The 24,459-nt window shown below is 40.1% G+C and overlaps 1 protein-coding gene across 5 annotated transcripts in view; it reads right to left on the reverse strand.

Annotated features, from left to right (window-relative positions):
- Window positions 1-24,459, reverse strand: part of FNIP2 (folliculin interacting protein 2) — a 131,069-nt gene that overhangs the window by 80,569 nt on the left and 26,041 nt on the right. For 2 of the 5 annotated variants that reach the window (XM_025921635.2, XM_025921634.2), the window contains exon 1: window positions 12,346-13,351. The exons of 2 other annotated variants lie outside the window; for them this stretch is intronic. In XM_025921635.2, the coding sequence (XP_025777420.2) occupies window positions 12,346-12,521 (176 nt within the window). In that variant the 5' untranslated portion in view covers window positions 12,522-13,351. Of the gene's footprint in view, window positions 1-12,345; window positions 13,354-24,459 lie in introns of those variants that run through there. One more of the 5 variants, XM_086703974.1, reaches the window with a different exon arrangement.

The following is a 24,459-nucleotide window of genomic DNA, read 5'->3' on the forward strand; positions in this document are numbered from 1 at the left end:
GGATTGCTGTCCTAGAGAGAGAGAGACCAGCAGTCTGGGAGTCGGTAGTTGAAATAAGATGCTGTTGGAGGCCGGAACACTTATTAAGGCCACAGAAAGGCAGGTGAGTGGCCATGAGTCTTCACAGGGAAAGGCTGAAGCAGTGGTTTGGAAGTGCTCATGCTGCCATGCCTGTCACATGAAGGTGAGGATGATGGGGAAGCTCCAAGCAATGGCAGCCAAGTGAGCTGGAGAAAGGGCTCCCTGCTCCTTTCTCACCCACCTGCACCAGGTGGACACCTGTGACCTCTGCCTATTGTTCCTGGCATCCAGGATTTCTTCATCTAAAAAAAGTCCATAAAAACATGCCTGGGGTTTGGGGTTGTGCCTGGGTGGCTCAGTCAGTTAAGTGTCCATCTCTTGATTTCAGTTCAGGTCATGATCTCACCATTCATGAGATCAAGCCCCACATTGGGCTCTGTGCTGACTGTGTGGAGACTGCTTAGGATTCTCTCTCTCCCCCTCTCTCTGCCCCTCTTCTGTACTTTTTTCTCTCTGGTGCTCAAGTGCGCACACATGTGCTCTCTCAAAATAAATAAACATTAAAAAAAAAAAAACATGTACAGGAATATTTATACAGCATTATTCATGATAGCCAAAATGTGGAAAGCAACCACATGTCCATCATCGGATAAACACAATGTGGCACATCCATACAATGGAGTATTGTTTGGCAATAAAAAGGGATGAAATACTAATACATGCTAGAACAGGAGTGAACCTTGAAAGCATGGTAAGTGAAAGAAATCAACTACAGAGAATCATATGTTGTATGATTTCACTTATACAAAATGTCTAGCATAGGCAAATTTACAGAGACAGCAAATTAGCAGCTGACTAGAGCTGGAGGTAGGGAGATTGGGGAATTGTGGAATGACAGTTAAATTTTGTGTGGGGTTTCTTCTGGGGGTAATGGACTGTTCTGAAGTTGATTTTGGTGATGACTGCACAATTCAGTGAATGCACTAAAATCCACTGAAGTATAAATACACATTAGATGGGAGGATTGTGTGGTATGTGAATCATCTCAATAAAGCTGTTTTAAAAGAAACAAGATACATTTTGTGTACAGGCCCCCCACCGCCACCCCACCCAAGGATGATGAGCAGTGGGAAGACTCATGCACTGTGTTGGGAAAGAAGCTGAGGCAACTGCTTTGAAGGATATCTAGTAAAGCCCAAAGATTCACGTATCGTAAAACCTAACAATTCCACTCTTGGGCATATACCCTATGGAAATCCATACAGATGTGCAGAAAAAGACAAGGGCAATACTATTCACTGCAACATTGTTTATAACAGTAAAATAGTTTGTAAAAACAAAATTAAAATGTTCATCAATAGACTAATGGATACATAAATTGTGAATGCTATACTGGAATTTAGAATTACCGAACTAGAGGTACATTAATATGAATAAATTTCAAAAAACATGCAATTCTTCAAAATAATATGTACAGTATGCTACTCATTCTATAATGTTAAATATGTGTGACCCAGTATTATTTATGGATACATTATAACCAGTAAACTAAAAATATAGCAGAGGCAAATATTCAGAATGTGGTTACCTCTGGAAGGAGGAAGAAGGGAGAAGACTGGGCCCAGTAAGGACTATGTAGGAAGCAACATCTGTTCCCCTCGTGTTTTAGATCTTTTGCTTTTAACTATATGTGTGAAGCAAGAGTGGTAAAATGTTAAGATTTAACAAAACTTGGTTGTGGGTACACATATGGTTATTATACCATGTTCTATATTTTCCTTATGGTTGAAATATTTCATAATAAAATGAAAATCCTTTTCCCTTTGAGGGAAATCTTCAATCCCTTTAAGGTTCCTCAAAAAATTAAAAAGAGAACTATCCTATGATCAAAGAATTGCACTACTGAGGATTTACACCAAAATTACAAAAATACAAATTCAAAGGGATACATGCATCCCTATGTTTATTACAGCATTATTTACAATAGCCAAACTATGGAAGTAGCCCAAGATAGATGGATGGATTAAGAAGGTATGATATTATATATATAATATTATACACACACACACACACACACACATATATATATACACACACACACCCCACCCAAGGATGTATGGGTATATATACATATATGTGTGTGTATACACATATATATGTGTGTGTGTGTGTGTGTGTATATATATATGATATGATATATATGTGTATATATATATACATATATATACACACATATACACACACACACATATACATGCAATGGAATATTATTTGGCCATAAAAAAGAATGAAATCTTGTCATTTGCAACAACATGGATAGAGATAGAAAGTATAATGCTGAGCAAAATAAGTCAGAGAAAGACAAATACCACATGATCTCACTTATATGTGGAATTTAAGAAACACAAATAAGCAAAGGAAAAAAGGAGAAAGACAGACAAACCAAGAATAGACTCCTAACTATAGACAACACACTGATGGTTACCAGAGGGGAGGTGGGTGGTGGGATGGATTGAATAGGCATTAAACAGCATACGCATCATGATGAAAAATAAAAAGAGAGAGGACATTGGCATAGACCAGGTTGTAATAGTGGAGGTGGCAAGAAGTAGTCAGACTTGGGGTAGTATTTGAGGGTAGAGCCCGCTGGAATTGCTATGGATTGGATAGTGTAAGGAAGGAAAAAAAAAAAAGAGGAGTCATAACTACGACCATCAAGAGAGAGAAAGCTGCAGGTGGGACAAGTTGTTGGATATACAAACCTGGAGGGCAGGGGAAAAGTCTGGGCTAGAGTTATAAATGTGGGAGTTGTTGGCAAACAGATGGTACTTCAAGCCAAAGGCTGAATGAGATCACTAAGGAAAGTGAGTGTGGGTAGAGAAGAGGTCCAGGACTAAGTCTTCAAGCACACCAACATTAACGGGTGGGGAGAAAAGGAGGACTCAGCAAAGAAGATCAAGATGGAGCAATCAAGAAAGGGGAGAATGCTGGAGTTAAAAAGAAAGAAAAAAAAAGAAGAAAAAGAAAATGCTAAATGGGTTTTTAAATGGAAAAAAAAAGGATTTATAAAAAACTAATAAAATTGATTACCTAAAGGGCAGGGGGAAGAATAATGAGGTGGGAAAAATATATTTCAAATATATATTTTTATTGTTGAACCAAGTGAATGAATTATCTCTGAAGGCATATAGAGAAAATGCTTTTAAAATGTTAAGGAAAAAATCCTCACATTCATATGCTTCAAGAGGTGATTTAACCTATAAAAGGTGTTAGAGTTGGGGGGCGGGGTATTCCTTACCTTTGATTCAGGTTTCCAAGTAGAGGCACAATCCTGATTAGTGTTAACATTCCTATCTGTCTTCACCCCTACCTGCTCCTTCCCAGGGGAAGAAGAATGATTTCTGATTGATAAACTGTCCTTTATGCTTTGGTATCTATCTGTTTGCAGAGCACACACAAACTAATCTAACCTTCAACTACTCAACATCAAGTTTTATAGGGGTGAACCCCTATGTGGTAAGGCCTATGTGTGTCTTCAGCTGCTTATGACAAGGTGGGTGAACAGGTCTAATTCTAAGGTTATTAGGTAACTCCTTGTTGTTACATATAGTAACCATTTCCAAATGTAGATATTTTGGTTTCTATCTATCTGACCAATTTCTATCTCCCAATTTTCAAATTCCATTGGGGAAGGAAAATTTCCTACAAGGAAAATTATCTGCCAAGAAGACTGTCAGAAATGTGAATAAGAATAGGTTTCTTTCTAAACTAGAAACCCAAACATCCACCAGCAGAACATACCTTAAGTTTTGAAGCCATCCATTTAAGAACATACTACAGAGTCATGAAAACTTGCTCCTGAAAACATTTTAATAACATGGGGAAAATATTATACTGAGTAAAAAAGCAGATTCTGTAACTTCACAAAAACTCAAAATGAATCACAGACCCAAATGTAAAATGCAAAACTCTAACATTCCTAGAACATAGGAGAAAAATCTAGATGACCTTGGACATGGTGATGACAACCAAAGCACATGTAATTAAAGAAACAATTGATAACCTGGACTTTATTATTATTATTTTTTAATGTTTACTTACTTACTTTGAGAAAGAAGGCTCACACATGAGCAAGAGTAGGAGAGGGAGGAGGGGGCAGGGCAAGAGAGAGAATCCCAAGCAGGCTCCATGCTCAGCATGGAGCCGGATGAGGGCTTAATTTTACAAGCATGAGAGCCTGATGCCAAATATCACAGATACCTGAGCCAAAATCAAGAGCTGGAAGCTTAACCAACTGAGCCACCCAGGTGCCCCAATAACCTATACTTTATTAAAATTAAAAACGTCTCCCCTGCCTGAAAAACTACTAACAAAAAAAATTAAATTAAAAACTTCTCAACTATGAAAGACAAGTAACAAGAAAATGAGAAGACAAGCCACAGACTGGGAGAAAACATTTGCAAAAAAACATATTTGATAGAGGTCTGTCATCCAAAATATACAAAGAACTCCTAAAACCCAACAATAAGAAAATGAACAACCCCATTAAAAAATGGGCAAAGACCTGAACAGACACCCCCCAAAACAGGATATAGAGATGGTAGATAAACATATCAATGATGCTCTACGTCATCCGTCATTAGAGAAACACGAATTAAGACAACAATGAGATACCACTACACTGCTACTAGAATGTCCAGAATGCTGGCAAAACCAAATACTGACAAGGATGTGGATTAACATGAACTGTCATTCTCTGTTGGTGGGAATGCAAAATGGTATAACCACTTTGGAAGTTTGGCCGTTTCTTAAAAACAAACTCGTAGCTTATGATCCAGCAATCATACTCCTTGATATTCACCCAAAGGAGTAAAACTTATGTCTATACAAAAACGCACACAGAGATGTTTACAGTAGCTTTATTCCTAATTGCCAAAACTTGGAAACAACCGAGCTGTCCTTCAGTAGGTGAATGGATAGATAAACTGTGCTACATCCAGACAACAGATAACTACTCAGTGGTAAAGGGAAATGAGCTATCAAGCCAAGAAAATACATGGAGAAAGCTTTAATGCATATTACTAAGTGAAAGAAGACAATCTAAAAAGACTACATATGGGGCGCCTGGGTAGCTCAGTCAGTTAAGCAACCGAATCTTAATTTCGGCTCAGGTCATGACCTCACAGTCCATGAGATCAAGCCCCATGTCAGGCTCCATGCTAACATGGAGCCTGCTTGGGATTCTCTTTCCCTCTCTCTCTCTGTCCTCCCCTACTCGCTCGCTCTCACTCTCTCTCTCTCTCTCCTTCTCTCAAAATAAATAAATTTTTTAAAAACTTAAAAGTAAAAAATAAAAATAAATAAAAATAAAGTAAAATAAAATAAAAAGGCTACCTATTGCATGATTCCAACCAAATGATATTCTAGCAACTATAGCAACACTAGCAACACTATAGAGAGAGTAAAAAGATAAGTGGTTGCCAGGGGTTAGGGAAAGATGAACAGGCAGATCACAGAGGATTTTTAGGGTAGTGAAACTGATCTGTATGATACTATAATGATGGGTACATTTCATTATACATTTGTCAAAACCCATAGGATGCACACCACCACAAGTGAACCTTAATAAACCATAGTAAACTATGGTCTGGAATGATAATGATGTGTCAGTGCAGGTTCATCAACTGCAACAAACATACTACTCTGATACAAGATATTGATAGTAGGGGAGACTGTGCACGTGAGGGGGGGCAGAAAGAACAGAGGAACTCTCTGTACTTTCTGCCAATTTTGATGTGAACCTAAAGTTGCTCTAAAAAATAAAGTCTAATTAAAAGGAAAAAAAAAACTTTTTCAATTGTCAAGGGAACTTTTAAAATACAGGAACTTTCAGTAATGAGCACTAGTTTTACAGTTTTGTGATAGGATTATTCCCTGAAGAGCATTTTGGTGTGTTATAGTCAGCTAGAGAATTCCCCGTGAAGATAAAAACCAAGGACATATTATTTGAGCTTTGGATATGACCATCAGAAGTCTCTGCCCCTGTTCGGCTGAGTTACAAGCTGTCTCCCCTCAGCCTGTCCACTCAGCTGGAAAGGAGAAGGTCAGTCCTACATTTCCTGCTCTATAGAATGAGCCCAATCCTTTCATGTGGTCTTGTTCTTCCTGACAGAGGAACAAGTTCTCATAATAGCTCACATTAAGGTATCACCGACTGCCTTGACAGAACAATGCTTAAACACAAAGAAATGAGTTCTGATCATAGGAACTGCTGTTATCAAGCAAGGGCCAATGGGGGAGAGATTAGGCAGCAGACAACCCCCACCTGCCTCTCCTATCACGATGTGCAGCTGCTAGCCCTATCTACCAGTCCACCTTGGGTCCGTTCACATTCCCTTGAAGGACAATTCACTTTCTGAATCCAAATGATTTTTGCCCCTTGGCAACATTTTTCTTTTTAGAGTGCACGGCACACATGGTCTTGCCTTAGGATCTCTGTCCTTACTAGTTCCTCTGTTGAGAATACACTTCCTCAAATATCCATACGGCTTGCTCCCTCACATGGCAAAGATGACCACTGAGACAGTTTTGGCTCCACTGATTACCCAAGGTCTTCACATTTCTCTAACAGTTTTGTTACCCGTCAGTCACTGACAAATACTCAGAATGTTAGGACTGGAAGGGACCTCAGACACCACCCATCTGATGGCTTGACACATCATTAGAATCACCCCAGAAACTCTTTCAATTGTTTTGTTTGTTTGTTTTTAGTCAATAAAGCCTCACAGGCTCCACTTCTAGAAATTTGCTCAAGTGGATCTGAAACGAACCTCATGAAGCTACATTTTTAAAAAAACAGTTCACATATTTGATGATCACTGACCTAATCTACCACTTCTATTATTTTTTTTGTACAAGAGAAAACAGAAACACAGATTATGAGATCGGGATAGAGAAGATCCCCACATCAAAGATGCTTCCACTGTATCTGGTACTATGGTCTAGGTTCTCACATGTTAGAGTCAGATTTTTAACTTAATTTTATGTTTAAATGTTTATTTTTAACAGACAGAACAGATGAGAGTGGGGGGCCATCGGGGGAGGGGGAAGAGAGGATTTGAGGCAGGCTCTGCACTGACAACAGCGAGACCTACATGGGGCTCGAACTCACAAACAGTGAGATCATGACCTGAGCCAAAGTCAGACACTTAACCGACTGAGCCAGGTGCCGCTAGAATCAGAGTTTTAAAAAATCAGTAAGTGAAACAACTAGCTTAGTGTTACTAAACTTTTTGTTTTTTGCCTTTGGGCAGGGTGAGGCCTGCAAGTGAAAGGAAAGGGCACATCAAGAAAAAAAAAAGGGGGGGGGGGGCGCCTGGGTGGCTCAATAGGTTAAGCTCCGACTTCAGCTCAGGTCATGATCTCACAGCTCCTGGGTTTGAGCCCTGCATCGGGCTCTGTGCTGACAGCTCAGAGCCTGGAGCCTGCTTCAGATTCCGGGTCTCTGTCTCTCTCTGCCCCTCCCCCGCTCACACTCTGTCTCTCAAAAATAAACATTGAAAAAAAACTTTAAGAAAAAAAAGATAGCATTTTAATTGACATCTGTTCTATAAAGACCTAAGAGTATTTTTTTTAAACCTTCTAAACTAATAAGAGAAGGATTAAACCCTTCAAGATAAAACTCTAATGGATGGATATACACCTGATACCCAACAATCCATATAAATTTGGGATCCCACAAAAGGGGAAGAGAATTGCCAGGGATCTTGGTGTTTCTAGAGCCCAAAGGCTAGATTCTCTTTCTTTGGTGAATTTTGATGGGGAGTTTAATTATAATCTTAGATGGGTCACAGATTACTGTTCTCACCAATTCCCACCAGGGCTTGCTGCATCATTATTCAGCAGTTATTCAGCTTTTGTTACTATAACAATAAAAGGATAAGGCTAAGCCACAGCCTGACTCACAACAGGAGTCCTAACAGAAGAACCAGGAATCATGGACCCGTGCAGCCGAGTATTCCAGTTCAGTGTACAGCTGAGCAGGAACTTGAGGGATAAAGGCTTCAGAAGCTGCCCAATGACTTGGGCTGCAGACCCCAGAGTTGGAGTATCCTTGTCCTCTGTCTGAAACACAGTCTTCTGGACATAACTAGTTATGGTAACTAACACTTATCAGGATAAGACCCAGACAAAAGTTTATGTCAGTTGTCAGTCTACAGGAAGCAAGTTCACACTCCCTTCAAAACCCCTTTATACCAAGGCTGCTCTGATTCATTCCCAAGAAGAGACGTGGCCTCAGAGGGTCAAGTTGAATGTTTTTAAACCTAAATTAGACGTGACTTTGCAGCAACATTAAGTTACCACTGCATGCTTTCATTCATTCACATATTCTCAAATTATATCTCTAAATCCCAACCATCAACCAGTGGAAATAAACTCTTCGCTAGTCAAAGAAAATTCCTCGTGGCACATAAAATCAGTGAAAAGGGAAGGAATGCAGAAAGGGCAGAAGAACTTGTGACAGCAATTCTCAATGCATCGGAAAGAGTCACACCCAGCAATTTCAACCTCTCGGTGAAGCTTGTCACAAAGCACAAGACCATCAGCTGACTAGGGTTTGGTTTTTTTTTTTTTCCTCTACCCACTTCATTCAACCTGTTGGACAGCTACATTTTCTACATAGTATCAAAGCAGAAGAGTTTTCACAGCGTAGCTAAGTGAAGAAGACAATGAAAAACACTCTCCCTAACCCTGCAACCTGCATTAGTCCTTTTTGCTAAAATCTTCCAGAACAGAATTCTTTGGTCTGTTGCCTTAGCATATCTCTCTAAATCTGCGACTATTTTTATATTTCCTTGTCAGTAGTCTTAACTGCTATAAATAAAGACTGGTAGTAAAATCATGGTCAGCCTATCTCTGTGAAGCAGTTAACTAGGGGAAAGAAAATAAACCCTGGTTTCTGTACTTCTTTTCTTGTTGAGTAACTACCACAAGCAATCTATGCCTCCTTCTTTTTTGTAATGAATTCGTTCATCCAGATCGTAGACAAGTCTAATACATACACTCATTAATTCTTTGGCCCTTCCTATCCTGGTGATTCTAAAGCAGTACAGAGAGTCTCTGCTGAATCCAAACTCCAAGATATGAAACTTAAAGCACAATTGATTCTGAAGTGCTCTGTTTCAGTTCCTCTTTGGTGTGGGTAGCGTATACTTTTTAAGAAAATGTTATGTCAAATTCTCTCCTGCTATCAGAGAAACAATGATTCACTGATAAGCTTGGCAAATACTCCCGGATTTCTCACAAAAACAGCCTTCTGGACTTATCTAATTTGCTACTAAAGTTTGCAAAATCAAGTTATTAGCAGCTTTGTTGTGGTTGATATTTTAAGAAAAAAGAAGTGATTATTGAAGACTGCACCCTATGTCCAGCTTCATAACAGTTACTAGACATGAGGTTTTAGAGAGGATTTTTTTTTTTTTTTTTACTGACAAACCACTTAAAATGTTTCATCAAACTCTGTAGGTTTTTGCTGATTCTGGAATTCTGTGAAATAAATGAACCTCCAATATCTTTCATTCTAGAGATTAAGGAGAATGGAAGCGAAGATACGGAGGACACACTTCCACCCTGAAAAGTCTGATTCCACGTGGACCATAATTAGAAAGAAAAGCAGGGGCACCTGGGTGGCTCAGTCAGTAAAGCCTCTGACTTCAGCTCAGGTCATGATCTCGCAGTTCATCAGTTCCAGCCTCACGCTGGGCTCTGTGCTGACAGCTCAGAGCCTGGAGCCCGCTTCGGATTCTGTGTCTCCCTCTCTCTCTGCCCCTCCCCAGCGCTCACTCACACACTCTCTCTCTCTCTCTCTCAAAAATAAACAAACGTTAAAAAGAAAAAAAAAAATTTTTAAAGAAAGAAAAACGTTTCCCTCTGCACTGAACTGTGGCAGTTTTACACTGTGGCCACTGTTAGGTATCTAACATGACTCCTCTACATGTGTGGAGTCTTTCTCTTCACCTCTGAGTAACTGGAAAATCATGAGGAAACATGGGGGGGGAAACCTACTTATCAGTGCACTCAGCTAAGACCACCTAAAATTATTGATTTAAGATACCCAAGAGCAAAGAGGGAGTTGGAAGTCATACTTAACTGACTGCCACCTGACTTGGACAAACAGATAACTCGTGAGCACTTTCGAGCCAGATCCCTACAGTGCAAGCTCCTGTCAATAATTCACTCTACCCTTGAGACTGGCTCAAGTCCTAAAGAAATACAGGAAACCAAGCACAACGCTGCAAATAACGATCACGTTTTCAAGATGGTAGGAAGGGGGAGACAAAGTAGATGAGGTCTACCAAGTCTGGTCTGGTCTGACTAGAGATGAATTCCAATTAATTGACGAGTATACGTCATCACTGCGCAAAATTCTAAACAAGAGGAAAAAAAAGTCTCAGCACCAAAGAAGTAACTCTAAAGGAAGTTAAAATAAGAAAAGGCAATAATGGATATGAAAAAATTTTGTTAACGTGTTGTTTAAATAAAAATGATTAAAATCCACTGAAGAATATTAAGTTCACTGAAACTGAGAAGCAGAAGCTCATACCAAAATGTTTTGAAGTTTTTAAAAAAACTTTATGTGGCCCTGCATATTATTTTCTTATCCCCCTCACCCCTAATATGTATTTGGGGAATCTAGAATCATATGAATAAATATAGGGAATACAAAAGGTCCTGATGCTACATCTTAGAATTTCAGAGAAGGAAAGGATTTTTAAAAATAATCTAAACCAACTTCATAGCTTAGAGTTGAAAAGTGAGACACAGAAAAGCCAGGAGACTCCCACATGGTTAAAGGCTCTTCCTGGGCAGCAGAGGTGGGGATCAGGATCAGGATCAGAATCAGGATCCAGATCAACTGAGTGCCAATCCATTATTCTTTTGTATCACTCAGCTGTTCTATCTTGATAAGAAACAGATAAAAACAGGGGTGCCTGGGTGGCTCGGTCAGTGGAGCATCCGACTTGGGCTCAGGTCATGATCTCACGGTTCATGGGTTCAAGCCCCGCGTCGGGCTCTCTGCTGATCAGAGCCTAGAGCCTGCTTTGGATTCTGTGTCTCTTTCTCTCTCTCCCCGTCTCCTGCTTATGCTCTGTCTCATTCTGTCTCCCAAAAATAAATAAATTGTAAAAAAAAAAAAAATTAACTAAAAAAAAGTACAAAAGTGAAATTCTTATCTTAACACTCAAATGTATTTTTCTAATGTACCACATCATTCATTACTGCTCCCTCTATAAATATCTCCCTTTAATTGAGTGGATAGCATGTGACCCAGCCCCTATAAAATGATTTCCACACTTCTCCCTAGCTCTCCAATCTACTGGGTTTATACTGGAGTAGATTATATACCATTTTATTAAGTTTCTACTAAAGAAAGACAATGATTTTTATATGACAGAAACTATATCCTGATTATTTTCAACCAACCAAGAACAATATTGATGGAAAAAGTTTATAAAACATAATTTTAAGAAAACTTCTTATAAGGAAAAAAATATGTAAGTGAATTTAGAAACTTACTTTTACACTAATCATGAGAATCAGAGCTTAACTTTTAACTGACTCTCTTTAGTAGTTATCTACATCAGATTCTCACTGCATTTTTCCTTTTGGTCGATATGCAATAAAATTCTTCATAAATACGTTTCAATTAAGAGCTATTACTAATTAAATTAATAAATTCTTCCAAAATGGATGACATAATGAACCTAAAAGAATACAGCAAGTATAATGTTACTCTCTTTAAGTAAGCTCCACTCTTAAAATTAGTTCCGGCATAACTCCAATCCTTCTCACGAAAATAATTTGCCAGAAGAAGCTGGGCTCTTTCCCACCATCCTGCCTCCACCTACCATTCAGACTAAGAGATAACATCCAGTCCTGTGCCCCATCTACCAACTGTGGTGGACCCTCAGGACCGCAACTCGTTTTCCTGATGACCTCTGTGAATAGTATTGTTCAAACTTCAACACAGGACAAGGATGTAACCATTTCTTGCGAGCTGGCTCCAGGATAAGTAAGGAAAAGTTAAGAAAGCAGATGGGTGGTAGAATTGAAACAGTCAAAAAAATAAGAAGAACCATGCCTGCACCTTTTTGGTACTGGAAAGGACTTGTTTCCGCACACCCATCAATGGCCCCACGTCCTACTAAAACAAAGTATTCTTAACAAACAAGTTTTGGATCAACAGAATTTCATCCCGCTTGGTACACAGTGAATTAAATAAACATTTCTCTTAGATTTTAAAACAGAACTGAAGTTTCAAACCTGTTGCTGAGTTCCGAGCGATCAGTGCCCCTTCCTACCCTGGCACGTTTTCGAGTCTTTGTGCGTAAAAGCGTCTTGTAAGTCCTCGCAGCACCAGAACCAGCACCGCACACACATCTGGCTGAATCCTGCCGGGCCCCTGGCCGGTTTGCTGTCTTCGTAGTGCCGCCACACATGTCCTGAGTGTATGAACTTTCTTCCGGTTTATCCTGACTATCAACATGGACGTGGACACAAATGTTGAAGATCCTTTGCTGTTTGAGGGATAGTCCACACTGACCAGCCGTCCTAAGTAATCCCTGTACTCCCTATACAGTAGGTGAGGCAAGCTACTTGGCAGCAGCCTCCTAATTTCCTCTTTCAAAAGTTTAAAAAAAAGGAACATTCATTTGTTACGTAAATTAGCCTGCCAAAGTATTAGGAAGTCAGATGTATCCAATGCTATAAAATATGCTCTCAGCAGGACCATTAAAACAGGCAAGTCCAAATCCCACTTCCTACTTTTGTTCCTAAGCTTGTACTCTGGGTCAGCAAAAGACAAAACACTCAACAGGTTGAGCAGCTTGGGCTGACTCATTCCATCTGTGCTCCCCTGTTGGAGATTATGTAGTAGTCAATTAATTGGTCACAAGACCCATTCATATGGCTCTGGGCAAATGCAGTGACTTGCCTTCAGCTGCAAGGTTGTTCTGACATTGGCCACACCACCCTCTTAATGGCTCTCATGTGAGCAAGCGTCAGCTGACAGGTCTTACTCTGCAACCTTGCAAAACTCTACCCATAGCAAGTGAGGGAGATGGTTACGCACAACAAAGGTAGGGCTTGATGTACAGGAGGTGATGTGGGGGAGGGAGAGTAGGGACACATCCTTTCTTTAATACCAAATATACAGATGTGTGTGTATATGAAAAATTATATAAACACACACATACGTAAGAAAAGTAGTAAGTGAGAAGCCATAAATCCTCACAACTCTTGCACTGAATTCCTAATTCCTGGGTATATTCAAGCCAAGAAAGCCCTGAAATACCAGAACACAAGGACAAAAGTAGTTCAGTTTTGACTTCTGACACTAACATACTTCATTTGTAAAATGAAATAATGCTATGGAATTAATATAATTTTTCCATAGTACTGTGAGTTCATGGAAAAAATAATTTTTCTTTTAGAAGAAATAAAAAGCACTGGTCCCTAAAACACAGGTCAGATCTTGAAAACTATAAGGGATTGTCTCAACTCCTTTTCCTCTTTCTCATCCTCGAATTAGGCTGAAGAAAATATTAATAGATCCCTAAAATCTGATGAACCTTTGGCAGGTCTTCAGTTTCAGGAGGTTTTATTTTATTTTTTAAGTTTGCTTATTTACTTTGAGAGAGAAAGCACACAAAGGGGAGGGGCAGAAAGAGAAAGAATCTCAAGCAGGCCCTGCACTGTCAGCGCAGAACTGGATGTAAGGCTCGAACTCACGAACCAGAAGATCGTGACGTGAGCTGAAATCAAGAGTCATATGCTTAAACAACTGAGCCACCGGGGTGCCCCAAGTTTCAGGAGGTTTTAAATGTATCTGTATACACGGCAGCCAAATATTTCACTCCATAAGCATGAGAAGAATCTAATGATATCGTGGTAGAGGCCACAATTACCTTATGACATGATTATATATGTGACCCTAAAGTTCCTTTATAACAAACCCAAAAAAGATCTTAAATACATCCTCCCTTGAGAAGATTGCAACACACCTACAACAATGACTAGACTTCTCTGCACGTGATAAATTGATAGTGCCAAGGTAAAACCAGATTAGGAGAGAATGAATCCATTTTTCCAGTAAGGGGAACACATTTTGACCTTAAAGCTTAACTGTGTGGCCACCATGTGATCATGGATTCTTCTTTTTTCCCCTGAACTGTCTTTAAAATCACTTTCTCTTTTTAAACAGAGAATCAGAAGCTCACTTATGCAAGCACTGTAACCCTTCCATTTTAGGCACCACGCAGCTGGATAAGCAAAGGCTGAAAGGAAGGTTATCATTTCCACTTCCCAAGTGGCCCAAGTGAGGCCCCGAATCAATGTCTCCAACACCAAGGGTCCACCTCCTCTAAAATCACAGGAGAAATGAAAGTATAGTTTGCCAAAAAGAAAACCACAGGCCTCACATGGTGTTACTCCAGCCAGACCAAGTCATCAAACGAGAGCTTCATAACTAAGTTAACTGCAGGTTCAACCTCCCCCAGAAATGTCTTCACCTGCCAATCAGGAATTTTCAGATAAGCACCAATGAGGAAATCTATCAGCTGGGTCCCCTCCGTTCCCTTCCTACAGAGGAAGACGAGACCCCTGCCCTTTCCTTCCTTTCTTTCTTTTTTTTGCATATACCTTTATTGCTCCACTCTCCTTCCCATAAAAACTTTCCATTTTGTACAACTCCTCAGAACACCCCTCTATTTTCTAGATGGGATATTGCCGGATTCATGAATCATTTGATAAAGCCAATTAGATCTTCACATTTACTCGGATGAATTTTATTTTTTTTAATTTTTTTTTTCAATGTTTATTTATTTTTGGGACAGAGAGAGACAGAGCATGAACGGGGGAGGGGCAGAGAGAGAGGGAGACACAGAATCAGAAACAGGCTCCAGGCTCTGAGCCATCAGCCCAGAGCCTGACGCGGGGCTCAAACTCACGGACCACGAGATCGTGACCTGGCTGAAGTCGGACGCTTAACCGACTGCACCACCCAGGCGCCCCTGAATTTTATTTTTTTAACATGTTCAATGTTGAAGGGGTAGGATCTTTAAAAATGCCAAAATAACTGAATTTTCTAAAATATGTAGAAGAAATGCTGGGGGAACATACCCCATTTTTTACATGTAAAACTGAATTTAAGTTTTAAAACTAAAATCTCTAAAAGATGTTTATCTAGGACCTGATGAAAGGACATGAAACCCTTTTTTTTTTTTTAATATATGAAATTTATTGTCAAATTGGTTTCCATACAACACCCAGTGCTCATCCCAAAAGGTGCCCTCACCCACCCTCTCCTCCCTCCCACCCCCCCATCAATCCTCAGTTTGTTCTCAGTTTTTAACAGTCTCTTATGCTTTGGCTCTCTCCCACTGGAACCTCTTTTTTTTTTTTTTTCTTCCCCTCCCCCATGGGTGAAACCCTTTTTTTAAATATGTATTCTGAACAAATATTTAACCTCATAGCTAGCCACAAAGCTGTTCAATCATTCTGATATTTTACATTTTCCAAAGCCTTAAATTCTCTTACAAAATACAAATTCTATCCCTTATCTCGATGATGCAAATATCTTCAATGATCAGAACAATAAGAGATGAACATGACAATATAATTACAAAGGATAATTGGATGAAATAAGGATCAAAGTGCATTGGGAAAGAATTCCCTTAAACAGAAGCTAAACCACACGGCTCAAGAAACTCTAACTAAACCCCTTCTTCTTCACGTTCCTTCCATTCAGCCAGCCGCCTTTAACCAAACACTATACACCAGTCACTCTTTCTCCCTGATTTCAGTCAGCATACCCTTGATCCAACACTTCCTTGTCTGAGTGGGGCTCAAACTCAGATGCTTTTAAACCGATTGCTGGGCCCACCCCCCAGGGTTTCTGATTCAGCAGTTCTGAGGTGGAGTCTGAGAATGTACATTTCTAACAAGTTCCTAGGAGGCTGTTGCTGCCTGCCTGGGAACCACACATTTGAGAAACACTTCCTTGGTAAAAATTTCATCTTCCTTATGATGACTTCTAGGCTGGAAGATCTTTTTCTCCCTTGAATTCCCCTACAATTTTTTTAAACCACACCTTTAACCCTTAACATGTAACTGCCTGGCAACAGAGCGGTGTACATATCTCATGAGCCTAACTAGATCATAAATATTTTGAGTATAAAAAATCTGGGTCTTGGCATTCATCTTCGTACGTCATACAGGTCTTATACTTGGTAGATACTCAACAGATCACTTTTTGATAGGTTCAATACCACTGAATATTTACATTAACACTTTGATATGAATCTGCCTGCAACAAGCAGTGTCAGTGCTCCTTTAACAGTCTGATGCACATTTTCTGACCAAGAGGGTGCCTGTGATTAAACACACAAACTCAACACACACTCTTCCACTTATTACAGCAGAAGTTCCTTTAGAAGCTTTAATATTCCATGTTCACTCCAATCAGACTCATGTGGTACCTTAACGGAAAGAACTTCAAAACTTTTAAAAAGTGAAAAAGCCATTTCCTCCGTCCCTCCCCTTAATAATCCTTAATTCCACAGTTCAAAATCTGATAAAACGTAATACAGATGTACATCAAATCCACAACCATTGTACTTAAAAGAGATGCCTCTATAAGACTCCAGATTTCCTTATATTTAAATGGGAGTTTTAAAACTTCTTCAGTAAATGGAAAAACAAGTAATAACTGTATCATCACAACCATTCTTCTGAGACATTAGGAAACTGCTTAAAAGCATAAAGTTGAACAAAAATCAAAATGGCTGCTCTAATGCTTCAGCAAAGCTCGATTTTTACAATAACCTTTCCCTTCTCTTCTGCAAACCTCCCCTCCGCCCTTCTTACCCTTTTGTTTCAGAAACCCAGTACCACCCTAAAGACTTGACAAAGAAGGCTAGGAGCTTGTACGGTTCCTCCCAAAACCAGTTAGATCCTGTATTTCCCTATAAAACCCCAACCCCTTCCTATCGGAGGGCTTGCAGTTTTTGAAGGCCAGTCTCCTTTGCCTCCTTTGCCTGTCAAAGCAAGAGAGCTATCATTCCTCTTTATCCCAAACTGTCTACATTTTGGCCTCAAAGCACAGAGGTCAGTTTTTGACAATAATCAGAGCAGCTCACACAGTAGCTAAGAGAAAGGTATCTTTAGATCTTCAGTGCCCCAAATTCTATTCTGTACCTCAGTCTGATCTTTCTTTTTTTCTCAATCTTCTCTTTCCCAAAATGGAATCATACTCTAATATAGGTACCCATACTGTTATTCATTAGCACCTAGATATCCTGCTCTTAAATACTAAGTAATATACATACAAAATTTACTACCTATTTGTAATGCTACCCATGGTAAAGTTCTCTATTTCCTTCACAAGGTTCAGCCATGTTTCCACATTTAGAAAAGTATCTGCAGTCACTGCCTGGACTCCCACACTCCACCTGCAGTTCAATACATTGACTGGAACTGCTGCTGACACCACAGATACTGTCATAATTCACATGAACTTGATCAGATGTTAGAGGGAGGATGAGGGAAGTGTGGAAGTACTCTGAGGTCATGTGATATGTGTAAGGAAGGAAGACTACTGGTTCAACTTTTTTTTTTTTTTTTTTAAAGTAAACTCAATCCCTCAGTGTGGGGCTCGGACTCACGGCCCCAAGATCAAGAGTCACATGCTCTACCGATGGAGCCAGCCAGCCACCCCTGGTTCCACTTTTTAACCTATATGTGCATTGCTTCCATTCTCACAGCCAGTACTAAGTGGTCCTAGAGAATAGTGCTAAGTTCATAAGTCAAGAAATGGCATTAAGTATCACTCAGATCATACAAGGCAAATATCTGGTACTGCTACTGAAAACACTAGTCCAAATCTCTTTTGCCATTAGCCAAAATCACTAATCAACCAGAACACCGTTTCCTGTTGTCCCCAGACTCCTCTGCAAATCCTTCCAATGCAATGTTCTGGAAACCCACTGCCACTCTAAAGATTTGGCATCTGAGGAAAAATCCATTCCCATGCCTGATTTACAGTTGGGACAATTAAAGTCAGGAATGTTTCAAGCATTTCTGCATTCCCTTGACTTCACACTCTTCAGGTGATAAAAGCAGCGATCACTGATGTAATGAAAAATTAACTCCAAAGCCACAATTGAGAGAGATGGGTTTAAAGAGAGGAAAAATGAAGGCCTAACATAGGCCCCAAAAAGTCAAGTCTAATTATTATCTGTAAATCTTTCTATAAAAAATCTTTCTTTGCCTATTCACATTACCTTAATGAGAAAAAAGGAACAACAAACAAAGGGGAAGGTGTGGGGTTCCTGATCCAGAGCCACTACAACTAACCATCCTTTTCTTGGGGTAATTCCCTCTCTTCCATGAAACCTTTTCCATATCCACGAACAACGGATCACAAGCCTTTTTACCAGTAGTTTTCAAAGCACAATCCCCAGAAGGAAGCACAAAAAAGTTATGGGATGCTGGCAAACTACTGGGTTTCTTATCTGGGTGCTGGTGCTGTGAATTCATAGCAAGAATATACGTATACAAGAATATGAACACTTTTCTGTCTGTATCTTATAGTTCAATTTGAAGTTTATTATTATTAAGAAAAAGCACTCACACTAGGCCAGCACAAATGCATAAGGTAAGTGGATGAGGAACCTTTCTTGAAGCAGTGTGCTTTTAGAGAATGGGCTTTAGAAACATATCCAGGATCAACACCTAGTTGGTCAATATTTGGCTGTTTCACATATGTGTGATCATGAACAGCTCGCAATACCTAAGCAGTGGCCCATCCTCACAAGACTAGTTCAGTGTGCAATCAGAAAAGAACACACCTGCCATAATGCCATGTAAACTTAACTGACAAGCTCAGCACTCAGGAAATTTGGCAAAATGTACAAACTGGGTCACACAAGGTACATAATAACCAGCTAGGTTTATTACGTGCTTATTAACAATGCCAGGCATTGTTCTAACAGTGTTTCAATTTGATCACAGGAAGTCGGTGGCTCTACTATCTTCTTTTAACAGGAGAGAATGGAGCACAGAAAGGTTAAGGAACTGGTCCAAAGTATGTAGCCTGCCAGAGGCAGAGCCAGAGCCAGGATGTTAAGTCCAGGCATCCCTGCTAAGGAGTGAGCCACACCACTCATCCTCACAGTATTCTGCTGGGAGGTGCACATCTACACCCGACCCTCTGAGGACTGATTTAGGAAGAGGGTATGGAGGAGGCAGTTGGGTATCACTGACTGATAAATTAAATCAAATTCCTTCTCCTACATCTTGAACCTCATGCCACTTATGATGTTTAGATTCTCACGAATTCAGTCCTCTGTGAGGACAAGGCCCCAGTCATGTGCACTGTGGGTGACTAAGTCTCTTGTCAGACACCTTGCCATGAACCCTGCCCTGCTCTCTGGTAAACAATCCCTGTACAGGAGCCAAGCACACCAGCCATCCCACAGGATGCCTGCTCTGCCCTCCTCTCTTGACCCTGCCCAGTTCAGCCCTTTGGCTGAGGGGCAGACTCCAAAGCAGAGGGATTTTTAAGCCTGACAAAGTTAGCTCCAGTGTACAATAAAATCAATCCATATTACTTCTTTGACTTAAAATGAGGAGCTACCTGGGAGACAATTTAGCATTCAGCTTTAGATAAAAGTTACATGAAAATTCAGGATGATCTTGCAGTACCTAATTATAATGCAGATTATTTCCCACTCCCATATACCCATATTTTGAAGAACAAAGCATCTGTCACCCAGCAGAGAAAAGGGTCTCAGCAAATGAAAGAATGAGTAAGTGGCATGTCTTCAAGAAATCTGTGAAGCACAGAAAAATTCTCACATTACAAAGTTAAATAAAAAGAGATACAAAATTGTATATGTACTTCTGATAACAAGAGTGCTTTTAAACCCAAACCTAAAAAAAAAAGAACTAGAAAGAAATATCAGAATGTCTTTGAATAGCAAGACTAAGAATGTTTCTCCTTTTATTTTTCTCTACTTTCCATTTGTAGGGTATGTATTATTTACAAACAATGGGTGAAGCTACTTTACTTTTTAAATTCTTCCTGCCAAACCAGTAATGATCATTTGATTTCTTTATAACAATTCTGCAGGCTTTATTGTAAGGAAATTGTCAGAGTCAAAACATTTTTAGACAGCTGAAAGGAAAAGCAAAGCATTCACCCTGTAAGAGTGCAATTCTACTCAACACAATTTGTCCTTCAACGTAATTGCTATCATTAAGATTCATATAAGCTAGCAAAAAAAAAAAAAAAAGTATATAGCATATACTCTTTTTCAATATCTAACTAAAAACAAAACTCCCAACTTCCCTTTATTTGGAGACTTAGTTTAGTACTTAGCAGCAATACAATATACATAACAATGACAGGATTTTTAAGCTACACATATTATACTTTTTTTTTGGAAAAAGTGCTATTCAAAAGGCTATCTAACCAAGTACCAGCATGTTGACAACATAAATAAGGAAAAGAAAGATGAGACTCCTGGAGATTCCCAACCTAATAAATGAAACAGTGGTTCTGAGGATGAGAGTTACAATAAAACTGTGGCTGTACTGATTTCATTTCTAAACTTTCACATGGGGAAAAAAAAAAAAAAAAAAAAAAGGCACCAGGCCTGCTAATTCAAGGTTGTAAGGCTCTGCTGTGTAACTCTCCACCCACCAGAAGAAGGGGCATTACTTGCCTTTTTGTCTCAGTAAAATGACTCACCCTTTTTGGAATCAGCTAGTTAACCAGCAATTTAGATAAAAGCCTTAATCACTTTTTTTTTTAAGGGTCAATATCAGACTTCAATCTAGAATCTCTTTTCCTTATGCATGATTTTTACAACTCATGCCATGTTTCACTGAAATTAATAACCACACAATTACTTTTAAGACTTCCTAAAGTTAGAAACCTTAGCAAGAAAATATTACACAACTTTTAAAGTTTAACTCTGATGTCAAGCTGGGCTGTCACTAGCATTTGGACCTTAGCATAAGTATCAGCAGTCCAGATCTGCTCAAGAAGTTGGAAAGTGAGCCACTGGGCTGGGGTCATCATCTCTGAAATCATTCACAGGTCTCTGATTCTCAGCAAAGCATGTGATCAGGGCACCCAGTTACAAAGTAAAGAAGAGGAGGAATCTGACCACAACTGAGGGCAGGTGGGGCTGGGGACTTGGAGTCCCATGGACACTCGGATGACCCGGCCAGTGGCCGGGACTGCAGGGGGTGTGGTGGCAGCAATGGGTGCCTGTAGTGCCGTGTGTCTGAGCTAATAAAATGGCTGAAGAGGCAGGCTGGCGTGGGGCTGCCTGCAGCCCCTCTCCAGGATGCTGCCTGATGTCTCCTCTCCTCCCCCTGGGGCACTGAGATATAGATAAAATCTTGAAATCTGGTGTGTCTTTTGGGGGGCACCACTGCCTGCCCCTAGGATCCTTTTTTATTTTCTGCACATCACTCATGAGACTGCTATCCTCCCTGCTAGGGGCATATGCCCCAGCCCCTGCACCACTCCTGCTGCTGCCTGGGCAGGGGGAACATGAATTCAATTTGAAAAAAAAAAAAGTTACCTTGAAGAGTTGTTGCAGAAATTCCTATTCAACACATTTGCTTGCTTGCTCTACTCATTTGACCAAAAATGGCTTTGCATTTTTGCCAGTTTTCAGTGCTCCCAATCTCCCCATCAAAACTGTCACTACTCTTACCAAATTGTATAATTCATGAGAAGCATGCTTGGAAAAAATGCCAAGTGGAGAATTCTCCACTATCTCCATCTCCCTTCCATTTGGATGTACAGCTATAACATAAGGAAACTTTTCTGTTGATGCTTTGGAACAGACTTAGCTTGGCTTACTCCAAGTCCAAGCCCTAAAACGATGTTAGTACTGAAATACAGCAGTTCACACACCCAAGCCACAACTACAGGTTTAGTTACCCTGGCTGAGCATTAAACCCCCCTGCAATAAGCCTTCTCATTGTTCTGTACCTTCTTTTTATTTTATTTTATTTTTTTTTAATTTTTAAGTAATCTCTGCATCCAACATGGGGTTTGAAATCACAACCCAGAGATCAAGAGCCAGCCAAGTGCCTCCTGCTCCACTGACTGAGCCAGGCAGGTGCCCCTGTTCTGCACCTTTTTATATACCTTGTTCCATTCAGGTAAACTAACCTGTGTCCCACACGAAACTGGTCTCTCAGTCTTTCTGGAGAAGGTTTCATTGCAAAAAGACCTTTATCTCCCTCTCTCTTACATTTATAACATTAATAAAACACTTTTAAGCATTTATAATTTTACATTTATAACATGGAGATACAACTATTTATCCCACAGAATAAATCATGCAATCAAATTACTGTAAGTGGCATTACACAAACAATAACTATTATTATAACTATTATAGCCCTGGAGATAATTTTGTAACTACAAGTTATTCATTAATCTGTGCTGTAAATAAAACACCAAATGGGATTAAACAAAATAAAAAGCATATGACACACCTCTACAATTTATAAAGATATCTTGGGGCACCTGGGTGGCTCAGTTGTTTAAGCATCCAACTCTTGATTCTGGTGCAGGTCATGATCTCACAGATCTCACAGTTCATGGGTTCGAGCCCCGCATCGGCCTCTGTGCTGACAGTGCAGAGCCTGCTTGGGATCCTCTCTCTCTCTCTCTCTCTCTCTCTCTCAATAAGTAAATAAACTTAAAAAAAGGTATCTCATTGGCACTGCAGAATAATTTATGAACTTGCCTTTAATATATGCTATCTAAAGACTTAGGACTCCATTTATTTATCCTTTCGAATATTTGATGTGCCAGGCCCTGTTCGGGATGCTGATGATACACACAAAAATGGAATTCGTGTGCTAACGGTCTCAAGGCAGATGTGGTGGTGGTATAACAGGGCTATCAGGGTTGTGGGGTTACGAGGAGGAGAGGGTCTTAGTAGAAGTATCAGAGTACAAGGCCCTCTCTTCACTCACCACTGGTGACATGAAAGCTGGAGAAGGAGAAGTTTTATCTGGAGCATGTAGTACTTCTAATTCCCTCTTGACCCTTGCCTGTGGAGACATGGCAGTCTACGTCACAACTTCCACTGCCACCACTCTAGTAGCCACAGATGCTAAAAAAAAAGTTGCTTGGGAGTGGATAGAAATCAACTTATGAGAAGAGAAAGCTGGGAAATGAGAGGCTGGGAAAAAGATTGGGCTCTGAATCAGCAGACTCTCATTTCTCTGAGTCAGTTCCTCATGACAAGGCTGAGTACTAGGAACTCAGGAGATGCCAGCAACCAGATGAGCAGTCACCGTCAGCAGTGTCTCTGCTGAGAGGGTGTCATACTAGGGAAAGGAACCCGGGACTAGAAGGAAAGAGCTAGATCTAGTTCTGGCACAGTCACTCACTAGCCACGTGACTCAGACGAAAGAAACTCAGCTCTCTAAGCCTCAGTTTCCCCAGCTGGAAATAAATGGGTGATGGTGATTCTTATTCTACCTATCTTAGAAGGATGTTAAAAATATTACACGTGAGCATGTGAAAATCCCTCAAAACTGTATAGCTTTAGACAAACGTGATATGTTTTACATGCACGTGTTTAAAAGTACTCACTGTCCTATCTGAGTTGCTACACTCACAGATGACTGCATTGTATATATACAACACGAAGCCAAGACAAATAACTTTGGCCACAATGACATGTGGCAAATAATAATTTTATCCAAGAAAGTCAGTCACCTCTCCCCCCCCCCACCCCAAAACACGGCCAATTCTCTGGAAGCTCCAGGCAATTAAGCCGTCTAAAATAGACTCATTGCAAAGTCCCTTAGGAATAATAAACTCTAGAACAAATTAGTGCAACAGCTAGAAAATTATATCTATGAAATAATTAGCTTTCAAATTAACATAAAGCATTCTCTCTTCCACTGATAAATTCCTTTTCCACCTCCTGTGTACTTCCAACCATACCAGCTCCCCTCCGAAGACACCCGTCTTCTAATTCTCCAAGTCAGATCCTCAAAGTTTTTCCAGGACCCAAACCAAGGGCCATCTATCCCATAAAAACTCCCCACCCCACAATGACTCTTTTCTGAAGAGGTTTCAACATCTATAAAGGGAAGACAGAATGGGCTCTATACGCAATGCCTCCGGAGGATTCTCTATTTGTTTCTTAAAGTGCAGAATCTCCCAACAACCATGGTTAAACTCTTCCCATTGGCCACACCTTAGACAACAGTCTCTGTGCCTTAACACACTGCCATGGTCACGGAGTAGGGAAGAACAGCTGCAGGCCATGAGCAATTCCCACACACAAAAAAACACACGTGGAAGTGGTGTTTGTCCAAAGTAACCTT

Source organism: Puma concolor, chromosome B1 (genome assembly GCF_028749965.1).
Source record: "Puma concolor isolate L17-30 chromosome B1, mPumCon1.1.hap2, whole genome shotgun sequence".
NCBI lineage: Eukaryota > Metazoa > Chordata > Mammalia > Carnivora > Felidae > Puma > Puma concolor.